Source organism: Harpia harpyja, chromosome 20, assembly GCF_026419915.1.
Source record: "Harpia harpyja isolate bHarHar1 chromosome 20, bHarHar1 primary haplotype, whole genome shotgun sequence".
Taxonomy (NCBI): Eukaryota; Metazoa; Chordata; class Aves; order Accipitriformes; family Accipitridae; genus Harpia; species Harpia harpyja.
In genome coordinates, this window is record NC_068959.1 from 17,400,435 (window position 1) to 17,414,917 (window position 14,483).

A 14,483-nucleotide genomic window follows, 5' to 3' on the forward strand; every position below is an offset into this window, starting at 1 on the left:
TTATGCAAATGGCGACATCAAGTCATTAGCTACAATCTCCAGATTTTCCTGACCTCTGTCTTAATGGGGACATGCCTCATTTGAAGCGCAGAACAAAGCAAACACAAGGTTGGTAAGTGATTGGGGAGCGAAGGCCATGGGGAACACTGAACTTAGATAATCTTTGAAAACATTTGAAGTAGAAAGGAATAAGCAGAAATACATGTCCAAAAGAGCTTAAGGAGCTTACAACACATGGGAAGAGCAGGCACCAGGGAAGAGGTACCAAAATCAAGAAACACAAGGTGAGAGCTGCAGTGAACCGCACTGAGACGTTAGCAATTTGGGAGCTGTGAAACTCATACTGTGCCAGGCTGACTTCAGGTATCAGTGGTGATGGTTTTTCACCTTTCCAAGCTACAGTTACCTCCTGCCCTTCGTTCCAGTTATAATCAGTCCTTGGCCTAAAATAGATTTAAACTTCTCCATGGCAACAAAGGCAAAATCATAATTGGAGTAGTGTTTGTGCTACCTCTACAATAACACATCACTTCAGGCACTATCATCTTCAGAAGCCAAATAAAAACCACATGTTGAGAAAAAAGTATGAAAAATGCTAATGGAACATAAGACTAGGGAAGTAAGAGGTGAAAGACATATACTGTAGCACTCAAGTTCATTTTCAGCTTAAAATATACTCTCTTTTGTTATGTTCAGTCCCGTTTTACATGACTCGAGCGTTAGGTCTCCTAGGCTGAGAGCACTCGACATTAAGATTTTTTTCCTTGATACCTCTGTTTTCATTTGCTTGGTTTTATACCTTTTCTCCTACTTACAACTCTGTAGACCACCCAAACCCCCCATCTTTCTCTTCTTGGTGTTTACAGCCCTTAAACACTGGCAGCTGATTACCATATCTCCCTTAATGATCGTTTGGCCAGGCTATGCATATCTAATTTCCAGTCATAATTCAATTCCTGCAGCACCCCTGCCAACAGTGAAAGTTATTGTATTACAGACCTTCAAGCAAGGAGCTTTTTTTATACCCCTGCAACATGCAATTAACACAATCCTGACCCCTTTCCCTAGATTATTCATAAAAAGGTCAGATTCATGGCCAGGGTAAACACTCCTCATTTGCAGTGAATTCTCACAGTGTCCCGGACACAGGCAAGAGGTCTGATACCTCCCTCCGACCCCACTGTTGGGGAGCCGAAGCTGCGCTGATCTCCTGCAGTATCACCATGTCTCTGCAGAGCTGAATACTTCATTCTGCTAACTGAGAATTTGTTAAACGCAAGCGTAATAGCAGTAAAAATAGCTTGAATGAACTCTTCAAGTCCAAGGCCTCTCCTGAATGACAGATTGCAGTGTTACTGCCTTCCCATCTTACTCCAGCAGAACGAGTTTGCACATCACAGCACACAGCGTATTGCGGTGCAATGAGCTATTGCATCTCGGCGTCTTTACTGTAACATGCATCATATAAAATAACAAATCCAGTACATACAGAGCGTAAAAACAATCACATACAGATTCTGCAACGCTATTGGGACTCATTAAATCAGTTATCCTTAAAAAAATAAAGACACTGCAAACAGCAGAGAAGGCGGCAGACCCTGGCACAGCAGCAGGGCCAGTGACAGCAGTGAGTGCCACGTCCCCCCCAGCGCAGAGCTGGCGCTGTACGTGTCCAGTTGTGTGGCACACACCAGGACGTGCTGCGGCACAGCCCCCCTGCCCCACCAAGACTCAGAGCAGAACAGCGCGCTTGGGTTTGCTTTTTAGCACCACTATCAAATGCTACTGAAAACAGCTCTGCCATTCAAGTGGCTATCAAATCTCAGGTTCTGATGAGGAAATCCATCAAGTGTCTTCACAGAGTCATTTCATCAGGGGGAATACTTTACACCTTCTGTCCCCTTTTCAGGTCTGGAAAATACGAAGGTATCTGCCATTTAACAGGAGGGAGCAGGGCCACTACAGAACACAGTTAAAAGGGCTTCTGATTAGAATGACAGAATGATAGGGTTTATCTGAAATTGGAGGCTAAGCCCGAACGAAAAAAAAAAAAAGCTGTATTTATTTAGAAACCTGATGCATGGTCAGGAAATGAAATTGTTTCCAGCTCATCTGTGGCAGCGTACCTACAGCTGTATGGCTCTCCTTCCACAAAAATAAACAAAATCCATTGCTATTTGACAACCAGAATAGCAGCTGCCATACCCACCTTTTCCAGCAGCACTGGGACATGCTGGCAAATGCAGAGCTGTGAGTCACATTTCTATACTGGGAAGAAGCACCGAAATAATTGTGCACAGAACCATGCTGCACCTCCGTGATCACCCTCAGTGCCAGTTCTGCATGCACTTCTAACAGAGACACTATGTATTGAATCCAGAGCCTGGCGCTTGGTATAAATGGGATATAAATCTATCACACATGGTATACATCTAAACTTTATGTTAGTCATCATGTTTACAAGAAATTTACAGGCAGAAAAAAATAAACATGTTATATTAGCTTGCTACATGTTGTTGTAAGGCAAAAACCTCACAATTCAAGACATGAGCCAGTCATTAGTGCATAGGAAGTTTATAAAGTCATTTTGACTATGATTAAGCTTATTCCACCATTGTCTATTACAAGAACACTTCAATCTTCCTCTTGATATAATCAGTATTAACGAACTCTGGCAATATACTACTGGACTAACAACCTGCGACATAGCAAGAAAATAGCTTTTAAAATACGTTTGCACACCTTTCTCCTAGTTACTCAGTGGAAACAGAGTTCAGCCCAAGAGCATGTTTCCAACACACAGAAACCAATCTGACTGCTCAGAATGTGGACTAACATCAGCACTAATTTATGAGGGCTCGGGAGCTGCCAGGACCACTCTCACAGTTTCACTGATGCTCTCACTAGAAGAAGCAGTGAGGCCATGTTACAGACAGACTAATGACTAAATCAGGTTATCTGCTGGGGTGGAAGAAATAGTTCTTATTTCACAATTACTTTTGGTTTGGCTGGGCAGTTTTAAGGCTTGAACTGAACTGGCTAAAACTCAACCCAGCTACGGACTTTAACAATCACGGGACAACCTTCATTTATAATGTGAGTTCCTGCATTTTCAATAGCAATTTTCTTTTGATGATAGAGCTATATTATTTTTAGTCATAGTCAAATCACTGTAGAGAACAACTTTTGGCTTCACCATTCATTTTTACATAAACCCAAGGCTACTTTGAACATGAAAACCAGCAAGTACCTGCAAGGCGCTGAGCTACATCCAGAGTTCAGCAAACTTCCAAGAGCAAACACCTTCCTTCTTGATGCTCTTGACAATACTTAACGGTATTAACTGAATGGTTAACACTCTCCACTGCAAAGTAAAATGTCATAACTGGGAAGGATTTGCTTTCCATCTTTAGGCATAATCCTCTGAAGCGTCCAATGCAGTCAGGAGAAAGAGGAGCTGCATGGGGTCAGTATGCTGTGAAGTTAGACTCTGACTAGAGGCCGAACTCAGAGAATTTTAACACATTGATTCATTTTGGGTGTTTCCCCCTGCCCCGACTTTTGTTTAGTTATGAACTATCTCTATCTCATCACCTCTCATTTCTTCTTGGGATTAATACTGGCATCTTGCTGACTTCACTACATTTTTATTATTCTGTGCTGAAAGAAATCAGCATTATAATGTTATTGTACTAAAGTTATATGTACATGTGTGCTCTGCTTAAAAAGTGATTTGGGAGGAGGAGGACTGTCTTCTGCCACCTGCCTGAAGTTGATTTGGGTCTGCAGCAGCATTCTGATTTTTTAAAAAAGCAATGATAAAGGTGACAGTGATGGTGTCGAAGGCCACATTCCTAATCAAAAGGATACAAATAACATCTCTGCTTTGAGTTCAAGTGGTCATAATACAAGTTAATTCAAAGAATGAGTTAAAATGGCATGAAACCCTTTGTGGCAGAGGAGCAGCTACTGAGTTTATTGCTTTCACAGACTGTGGCCTAAATTCTCCAAAGTTCAATGGTGAGCGCTGAGGGGAAGACAAAACCAAGCATGTGCCTGCCTCGGTCATAGGTCTTTGGGCAAGTTGGCAGCTCATGCATGTTGGCAGCACCCGTGTGTACTGGTGCAGCCCAGCCTCTGTTGACAGGGGACATCTGAGTGTAACTTAGACCGACAGCCCCAGATTTTGGGCCCTAAAGAAGGTGACCTGGGACGCAGAGAATGTAACTTCTATTTCTGTCACTACCACAGGGCAAGTGGCTTTAGATGATCTATTCCTAACTTCCCATACCTGGTACACAGACATGCCAGCGCCGACTTGCTTTGTGAAAAGTTTTGCCTTCTGATAAAACATCCCACTCTGAAACACCTTACACGTATGTGTAAGGTTAGAAATAAAGCTGTGGGTCTGCAGCACAGTGTTTCTGGGTACTCAGATATTACACTGAAGAGAATGAGCTGGGTGGAGGTGAGGAGAGAGAGGAGAGATGAGAAACTATCACTCTTGCAAGAGACATTGAAGAGATTTACAGAGAAAAAAAAGTAAATTGGCTTAACAAGATTTTGCCTGCTAAGTCCTCAGGCAGCCTGAAGGACAAAACTTTACCCTTCTTAAGCTTCATCTCAGCAGAATAAAGTTTATGAATTTCATGAAGGCAAATATTTGATTCTGAACCTAATGATAAAAGTTAGATGGTATTTTAAGGTCTTGGCCTTACATTTTCACTGTCCTATTACGCGAAAATCCAAGAAAAAACTAGGGAAATGCAATGTTTGTAGTTTGGCAAGAACTCACACACTTGTCTTTTTTGTCCCCTTTAAATACACCAGAGCCCCTTATAAAGGCAAAAAATAATTCATCTGTCCTTTGCCTTGGCTCATGCAAGATGTATAAGTACATTCAAATTTTGCAACTTTTACTGTGCAGGTCAGAGATTAATACTGGTTTCTTTCATTTTATTTGATGCAAAATCCCGAAGGAGTACCTGAAAAAATAAGTGTGCGTGATAGGGAGAATAAAATGAATTGCAAATATGCAGAATTGTTAAGAGCTCAGTGACGTCTCATAGAAATCTCTGAAAAACAGCCTATTTAGAGACCATCCAGAAGTATCAAACGGGAATCCCACCAGGGACAGGCACAGCGCAAGCTGCAGACTGTGAAAGTATTAGGAAGAAAAGGACCAGTCATGCAGTGAGCTCTGCAAAGAGACTTTTGGTAAAAACTGGCTTTGACAAGCTCTAATAATGATCCTCAGAATAATTAATGCTTTCACTCCTCCAGCACATTCCTCCCTAGAAGGCAGTGAATTAATGGTGAAGCCTTCTAGGCTTTTTTTGCAGATAAGCAATTGCAGCTAAAGAGAGGCAATTACACAAAAATCCCGTCTCCTGTATCTTTGGAAGATGTGGAAGTGTTTCCATCACCAAAGCAACTGTTCAACCTCAGCACCAGAAGAGTGGAGGAAAAGTCTATGAAATCTGAGTAGAGGACCAAAGTCCTTGAGTACTACCAAGTTCCGTTAAGGAGTGGCATGGCCAAGGACCTGTTGTTGGATAACGAGTACCGGTAGCCACGTGGGCTGCTCCCCGGGCTCCAGTCGCCACGGATAGAGGCTGAGTGACGTGGAATGGCACGGGTAGTTTGCAGATGCTGCTGGGGTAAGAGCCTGGTGCTGCTCCACAGCCTGGAGGGACAAGGGAGAAGGAACCTCACCCTCCGGAGACCCACAGCACATTTCTGAAACACTTTTTCTATTTTTTGTGCATTTCTGTAATTTTGTGCACAGAGAACCAGTTTTAATTTGTCATCGCACAGTCATCACATATGAGGCAGATACAGTAAGAATTTAAGCTCCCTTATTTCAGGCCTTTTGCTTTAACCACAAGAACATCCATCTATGCTATGTAAGAATTAGCCGGAGCATGAGAACTGCATGACACAATCTATAAGAATTATTTTTAATGATGTAGCATTTTTGAAAACAGATTATGCAAGGATACTTTTAAAAGGAAATATAATGTAATTTGAGTGTAGGCTCTGCAGAAAGACAAATACAATTAATTCTTATGTTTTCCTAACTGCCTCCTTTTTCACTGCTGTCAGGAAGCCTGCATGAAAATATATGATTTTACACCAACGATGTCTGCATTTTGCTCTTTACCAGATATGACAGTCTGTATGCAACATGGCAATCTGGGAACTCCGGGGGTAATTACATCAGTAGTTTGTGTCACATTGCTATTTTCCATTTTTATTGGGAAGGATTAGTTTAGCATCGGAATCAATATGACTGTGTAATAGCATAAAACCCATCAGAAAAAAAAAGTACAAGTAAGGTCTTATGTCTGGTTCAAGGAACACATGTAGGAAAAAAGACTGAAAATAGGAAACTCTCCCTATAGAATACAGTTAAACAGACACCAGTATCAATGGCTGAATGCTGAAACTACAGAATTACATGCTCTTTGTTAATTCAAACTTTTAACAGTTGGAGCATGGTGGTAAATAAAAGCAGCACATTCCTCATCAGTTGGTATCTTTAAATTAAGGTAGGGTATCTGTGTAAAAGATTTACTTCATTTGAAGAACTCACTGTTGGCTCACTACTAAGTCCTGTCACGGCATGGAAGAGTAACTCTCACCGGTGCAGAAACCAGGAGGTCAATAAAGCACTCAGGAACAGATTTCTGTTCTCACTTGTGCATCTATGGAATAATTAAATAGAATAAAAGAAACAACAAATAGGAATCCCACTTCAAAAATGGATCTGCTGTAAGATGTTTACTGTGACGTCCAGGAAACCATTATTTTGCAGCTTAGAAGTGAGGAGTTCCAATAACAGACCAGTCAGCTTTTCTTTTTAAAGGGCGAGTTCAACCATTGCATATTCATGCATTAACTTGTATTTCTTTCTGACCTGATGATAAATGACAATGTATTTTAGGTAGTCTTTTCCATTGGACATTTGTTGACCTTTATGTGACTAGAATGAAAGAAAAGTCCAACGTCAACTTTAACCTTTCTATCCAAACATACCATAGGAACGAATACACGTAAAGCAAATCTGAATGTACAGCAAGTTAATCTTGGGCTTTTCCAGACTAACTTTGTACTGCAGTTCTACTTAAATCTGCCCAAAGTAGCAACTAAGATACAGGAACAGGTCCACTCCAATACCCAGAGACAACCTGCCTTCACAGAGTAGATAAAATGAATTGCTCTTTCCTGGCATGCCTGCAATCCACTATTATGCCACAGCCCTGCCCTCAATCTCCTAGCACAGTTTTGCAAAGTGAGGCCACCCACAGAAAACACTAAACCAGCAAGTTCAGAGCACACACACGCCATGTGTCTGGCACAAACCTTCATCCTGGCTGTATACTAAGGAGCTTGGGGAGAGTTTTGCAATGTAACACACTGCGTACATCCTTCCAGCACCCTTCTGCTGAATACTAATGAACACTACCATGAAGTATGCCTTACTCGCTGCTGGCTTCCCAAGCTGTCTGACAACAGGTTTTATCTTATCCCTACAGGATATTACCTGTATTAGCCAAGTACTTCACTAATTTTACTGTTCTTAAGTACTATTAATAAATCTTATCATGGAGAGTCTCACGAAGAATTACAGATAACGTGGCTTGCCAACGACTTCCCACATCCCATCACGGGAGTACCTGAAATAGCCAGCAAAACATCTCAGTTACAGCACAGGACCAGGTCAGTTATAGATTTCCTGCAGCTGTAGCTGGCACAGTTCCCACCAGGCAGTATTTTAAGGCCACCTCCTCTTTTGGCAGACTCTTCTGAGAAAAAACAAGAGCCAAAGCACTGCTCATCTCTTCCAAGAAGTGCACCCCTTTGGAGGATAGCAGCACCTGATATTGCCCGTGAATATTAATCTAATAGTCTTTCAACAGAGCTTCTCAAAGGCAAACAGTCCACTTTTGCTGAGATTGAGATTTAAATGAGGCATCTAAACAACACAGGAAGGAGTAGGCAACAGAGGAGGCAAACTGTTTTACCAATGGTAATGCTAAGATTTTAATGTTTCAGGTTCTCCTAGTAACCTTATTTTTACTGAAAAATGAAAAATTGTAGAAGTTGCAGAAAAGAGTTCCCCAAATTCTTAAGGTTTAAGTAAAATTCATCACACCGAATCAGCCATTCATTTCATCAAAATGCAAGTTAGGAGACAACGTGATTAAAAGTACAGATAAACTCATGGGAGCCAGTACCAGGTATAAAAGGACTTTCATTTCCCTGGAGAAAGCCTCTAAAATATCCAGAAGGTATTAGCAACACAACGTAGAAATTATGGCCAATGCCTGAATAATGGAAACGATTGACCATTGTCCAAGCTACTAAAGGAAATGCAGGATTTGCCATTATTTGGTGTTTTCCTGTCAAAACTTGGTGCCACGCTGGAAGTCATGTGTTAGCCAAACAGAGCTTACGCCTTAGCTAAAAGTCAAACAGGCTATATAGGGGGGTCAAACCAGATCCACTCATGCCTTCTACCCTTAAATCCTATGATTGTAAGGAGAGAAGCAGGTTTCCTCCCCCTTCCTCAGCCCTTAAGCAAAACAAGTATTTTAATCTATTTAGAGGCCCTTTTTGACATTCTTTAGCTGCAGTTTTTCTCAATCAACCTAATCTTTTCCCAACAAGCTCCATGCTAATCCCATTTTGCTCCACTCCTTAAACTAATAAAAGATTAGAGTGACATTTCAGAAAGGGCATCGTATTAAGCAGCTTCTTTCCCATCTCAACAGATCACACAGTACAAAATGTAGTGAACAGGCCATTAATCTTATGGTAATGAGGTGTCAGTCTGAATGGAGACCTCCTCCTTGATCAATATGAAGGGCGCACGAATAACGAGGGCACTGCTGCTCGCCATCTCTGGCAACTTCGCCAGAAGGCAGCAGATCCATAAAGTGTTGTTGTGATGGTGGCAACAGCTCTTGTCACCACACCGCTCTGCCCTTGACAACAGAGAGCAAGCATCCACACTGATCTGTCACCCCCCGTGCTGCCCACACATAATGAGCTTTTCCCTATGTTCTAATTAGTGGCATAAAACTGTTTAACAGCTTCAGCTTTGCTCTAACGTGAAATCAATTAGGATTAGCAGCCACACACAGAGAAATTTTTCACACCTATCCAGCTGGTGAAAATCACTAACAAACTACTTTCTTCGTTCCTACAGTGGACAAGCCTTTGCTCTTCCTGTTGACATCCCTGCAGTGGTATTAGCCAACCTGCTTTTATACAGAAAGAATTTTCTCATTTTCTTAAACAAGTTGCCATTCCCCCCAAAGAAAGCTCTGCACAGCTCCCATGCTCCTGAAGACTCAAGTTTTATCAAGTGCTGAGAAAACTTGCCAGAGGAAGTACAAGACCTGTCCTGGCTAGCGATACTTGGTGGCATCCTTTCACTTGCTCTAACAGGATGCTCTTCCTTAAAGAGCGAGGTGGGCTGGGAAATCCTGCTCTTCTGCACACACAATGCCATTAAACTGGACTGAACCCGAAAGGGCTCTGTGTGGTCACAACTGCATGTTTACCCAGAACAAACTGGAGCAACAGGGCTTAAAAATAATCAGAAGGGAGTTAATCCCAGGGAAAGGGCTGCTAAAGGAACAGTGGAAGACAGGAGCAGCACATCTCTCTTTCCTAGGGAAACGCCTCTGAGCATGGGTTTCACTTTTACATTTGCTTTTCTTTCTTGTGACTAATGAATAAAACTTGTGGGTTTGGTATCCCGAAAAGTCAAGTGTCTGAAGGTCAAATTGTCCTACACTTTACCTCTGTAATTTGTGCTTTTTCATGGTTTGTGTAGTTACTACTGATACAGGTAAGAGTCCTAAAAATATTCACCCTGTAGAGGAATTCAGCCCTTCCCCTATTCGACACAGTCTAATCCTGCAGTTGCACAGTCACTGTTCTGTCTTGGTACAGTAAATTAATGCTAAATATCAACATCAAAGAAACTGATTATTCAGAACTATTTCAAGGACAACATTCACCAGAAACTACATCTTTACAGTAGATGACAAAACACAACATTTTTCTGCAATCACTGTAGGACACAGTATCTCTGGTATTGCCAATAAATGCCAATTTTTGACCAAGCAGCCTCTAGCAAAGTCTTTATTCTGATTTTTTTTATCTAATTACATACATAAAAGAGATACAGTGAAGTAAAATAAAAAGTTCTTCTCCCATGCACATTTCTTAGAAAAATCCTACCTCTCCACCTCTTTTTGAAATCAACTGTCTTGGTAAAGCTTAGCTATTTACCTGTATACTGTGGTGGGGGGAGAATTCAGTGTGTCATAGATGAGCCTCACGTGTCCTTGGTACAACTCCAGAGCCAAAGGATCATTGTCTCCTTTGTATAATAAGATGCCATTGTCCTTGTCCGTTGCTACCTGTGAAACATGAATAACCAGGTGAGGCTGCTTGAGAATGATTAAAAAAGATACAAACCTATATTAAAAATCATACCAAAATCATATATGCAATTCAAATATGATTTAATAAATCATATATATTAGCAACAAAGAGAGCAAGAGCCACGAGACACAAAAAGGTCTTGGTGACATTGAGTGGGCTCATATACAAACAGGTTGGCCTCCCTCTAAGGGATGGCTCCTTTGTTTCAAATGAGAACTAGTTTTCAGGAGGTGAGAGCTGCAATTTATTTGATCCCTGTCAATAGACTGTTGCTGTATTTTTGGCCACACATGAATTTATTTCTCAGCGACTACCCCAGCTTGAAGTGGAGGTTTAGAAAATCAGCTCTGGCAGTAGGAGGAGTGTGTCACAATTACAAGCAAACAAATTTCAGCAGGCGCTGATCTGTTCACAGACTTTCTATGAACACAAAGAAGGAAAGAAGGACCTGTCCCCACATCTAGCATAACCATGAGTTATTCACTGAATCCAAGTTGCTAGCGAGTCATGCTGATTTCAAATGGGACATTTAGAGAGTCAGGAAGAATAGAGTAGCCCTCATCCCTCTAGCTTTGATGCACATCAAGAAACAAAACTTTGAACACTGAATCAAAAAGCAAGGACTCTGCTTTCCCAGTCTCCAGCTCTCAAATATCCCTATGGTACAAAAGAAAAAGAAAAAAAAGAGTCAAAATGGGATTTTTGGATACAACCTGCCTGTTATTTTCACAGTGCATATTTCTTGAGATTTCTTGCTTATTTTTTCATAATGGCTGTTAAATGCCAAAACTAAACAGTAAATTTAAAAATCTGTTTGCATTTATATATATTTAAATACTACCCTTTTGCCCCTAAAAGATTTTTTTTTCTTGAGCACTTTTTAATAAGATTTCCTCTATCTGTTCTTAATAATCAATGTTATATTCTAATTTTAATTCACTAGTGATTAATTACTGGATGCAAGAATAATATTCAGCCTGGGAAACAAGCAGTGAGAACGTCATCTGCATGTGCTTTCCGTGATAATCAGTTTTATTCTTCAAGCTATGGCTGATGTAATGTGTTTTGTACACTTAAGAAGACAATGTCCAGATTTTCAGCTTTAAAGTTGACCTATAGCATTTGGAGCCTTCGGGGAGCCATATTCTAGAGTGCCCATATTTTAGAATCTCTTTTGTGATATTAAATAAAAGGGGATTTTGAAGAAAAACTGGAATTTCAAGTATAAATGAATCAGCTTCATTTTCATATGAACTGTATACTCAAGCTATTAAAGAAAAGATAAATATTAATTATGGAATTTTTTCATTAGAATAAACTTTGCAGGAACCACCCTTCAAAAATCTATTCCTAATGTGGAAACTCAGTACTCTTTCCCATGTCTTGACATTGGTATTTTAATTACAACCAAACTCCATCAAGTAAGTCTACAATATGATTTCCAACTGTGGAATACAATCTTTTCAAACTGAGAAAATAAATGCAATAAAATAAACATGCAGGGATGATTTTTCTTCTCACATCTTTTGAAATGTTATGCTTCATTTGCAGGGTGAATCTAGCGTAGAAATAGTCCAGATTAACAATCAGTGGCCTAAGAAAGAGATGTATCATGTTATGTATGTGCTCCACACATCCCGTTTATTAGAAAACATATACAGCGAGAAATGATTCCCTCATTTACTTTGGGATATTAGGGGGAAAAAAAAGAACAGTTTAATGCTTACTAGATTGTGTTCGCAAATAACTTCCGAATCACTTAAATATCATATTGGACTAAGTATCCAAAATACCTTTGATTCACAACCACAAAGATGACAGTAGTGGCATGGCACCCTTGGTATCTATTTTCCATTGTCTTCTGAACCTTAGACCTCAAAACAAATTTAGGTGTAACTACAGGACTGTAACAAAATCCCAGGCCTTTTATCTACTGAACGTGCACAGTAAAAGAGTAAGCAAAATATTGTCTGGAAAGGCCATTTAGAGCAGCCTCTTTTAATAAGTGGTCTAATATGAAGCACTAGTTACTACAGGATGAAACACAATGCTGTAAATCTGTAAGAAGACGGGGAGGTTTCCTGAACCATCTCTAGTTACGTTGCCAGTCTGGGAATAAGAGAGTGGTGAGATTCTGGAGGCAGGATATGCGCCCACAAAGGTAAAGTGGTGCCTTAGCTGCTCCTTAACGCTTCAGTAATTTTAGAGCAGACAGCTGACTCACAAGTTGACTCTAACTTTGTCAGCATCTTGGCCAATAGACCCTGTTCCTTCAGAATGAAAAAATATATACACATATATATATTATTGCTTAGAAGAGCACTGGGCTGGCAACTGATGTTCTGTGTGACATACCTGGAGGGAGATGTTTGCCTGAGGGCGAATTTTGGCTGATGGCAGCTCCACATAGGAATCCTTCCCAACAAAGTTGACTGTGATGAGCTTCTCGCATTTCTGCCCAGCAAAGCCAGCAAGGCAGCGGCAGACGGGCTCGTGGTGCACGACGATGCACTGGGCCCCATTCTGGCACTCGTAGTTATCACATGGGCTTGTCTGGAGAAGAACCATTGGTGGAGGAGTTTCACAGAAAAGTCCACTGGAGAAGGTAAAGGAAAGAAAAAGCAGCCTCAATTATCACCATTTTTTTAAGGAAGGAAACATTTTCAGATGCTGACATTATACTACTATGGTGGTATAGCTGCTCTGAGATTCAGCTATCATGTGCCTGCTTTACTGTGCGAAAGCTGTACAGCATAGTGCTGTACAGAAATCCCCATGCTGGGTCTGAACGAGCCAGTTCAAATACTGAAAGCAATTTGTACTGCACTTTGCACCGGTTATCTAGCTCTGGAAAGTACAGCAGTCTGTCTAAAACAGCTTCCATCCCACGCTGTGCCATGCAGAGGCTCCCAGCAAAAACTGGGAGCCATTTAAGCCCAAACTGGAGATTTCCCCATCCTAGGCTTTGCGATTTGAGTCACCTATGCTGTTGTAAGTGGCAAGCAAGCGGAAAATCCTCTATTTTTAGTGTTCTTTACAGCCTCCTCGTTTGGTTTACTGTATGTCAGAGAGTGTATCATCAACAGATGGGCAACTGCTAAAAGACTCAGAAGCAATGCACTGATACCACACTATTTGCTGGGCAGCTTCCCTGAATTGGTTGTTTCCAACAGCATCAGGATCATTAACTTTATTTTAGCTGAGTTTGTGGTTGGCAATGTCCTGGATCAGAAAAATGCAAAGGAAACGAAGCTTCCCCAGAATCAGAGGTAGCTGAAAACCAAATACCAGATCTGAATACTGGTAAACTCGAATCATATTCAGATCTGGAGGAAAGTGCTGTGGTTCAATCTTAACTATATGAGAGGCTGACCAAAACCCACATGTAGGAACCTCTGACCTCTGAGGCTTGGGCCACATCGCCCAGAAACAGCAACAGCTCAGTCCCCAGGCTGCCTTCCTGGATTCAGCATGGCTGCACACTTCACGGGATATTTGCTGGAATGACTCAGCTACGCTGAAATACCAACACCAGCATAGAAGGAGCAGAGAAAATGGAGAAAGTGCAAAAAGCTGCAGTCATCTTTCAAGTGATGTCACATGTCGGAATAAACTGCAAAAAGTAAATGAAAAACCTCTGCCCAGTACACCCACTGGGCCTGTGCAATCAATGGGTACAGCAAAGGGACTGGACCAGGCTCGCTGGCTGGCTGCACACGGTATGCCCCTGCACCTATACCCCAAATTTCTCATTACAGCCACTGCCCAAACCCAACAAACCCTTCCTGTACTGATGAGAGAACGTAAACTCTTTGTGTTGAGTTCTGTGACTGCTTGAAAATGTGTAGACAGTAAAATGATGAAAAATGGGTAGTTAGTGAGTAGGGAGGGTGCGTCAGGCTGTGCTGCGGGGAACGCCGTGGGGATAGCTGCAGTGAGGGCTGTGGGCTCGGGCTCCTGCACCACCTCTCTGTGCTACACAGCATTCATCAGCACGGTGGCAGAGGGCTTTCCAGGAG

The 14,483-nt window shown here is 41.4% G+C and overlaps 1 protein-coding gene across 3 annotated transcripts in view; it reads right to left on the minus strand.

Annotated features, from left to right (window-relative positions):
* Nucleotides 1-14,483, minus strand: part of SLIT3 (slit guidance ligand 3) — a 537,543-nt gene that overhangs the window by 15,991 nt on the left and 507,069 nt on the right. For all 3 annotated transcript variants that reach the window (XM_052816501.1, XM_052816502.1, XM_052816500.1), the window contains 2 exons: nucleotides 12,820-13,060; nucleotides 10,309-10,439 (listed from right to left, as the gene is read on the minus strand). In XM_052816501.1, coding sequence (XP_052672461.1) covers nucleotides 10,309-10,439; nucleotides 12,820-13,060 — 372 coding nt within the window. The remainder of the gene's footprint in view (nucleotides 1-10,308; nucleotides 10,440-12,819; nucleotides 13,061-14,483) is intronic.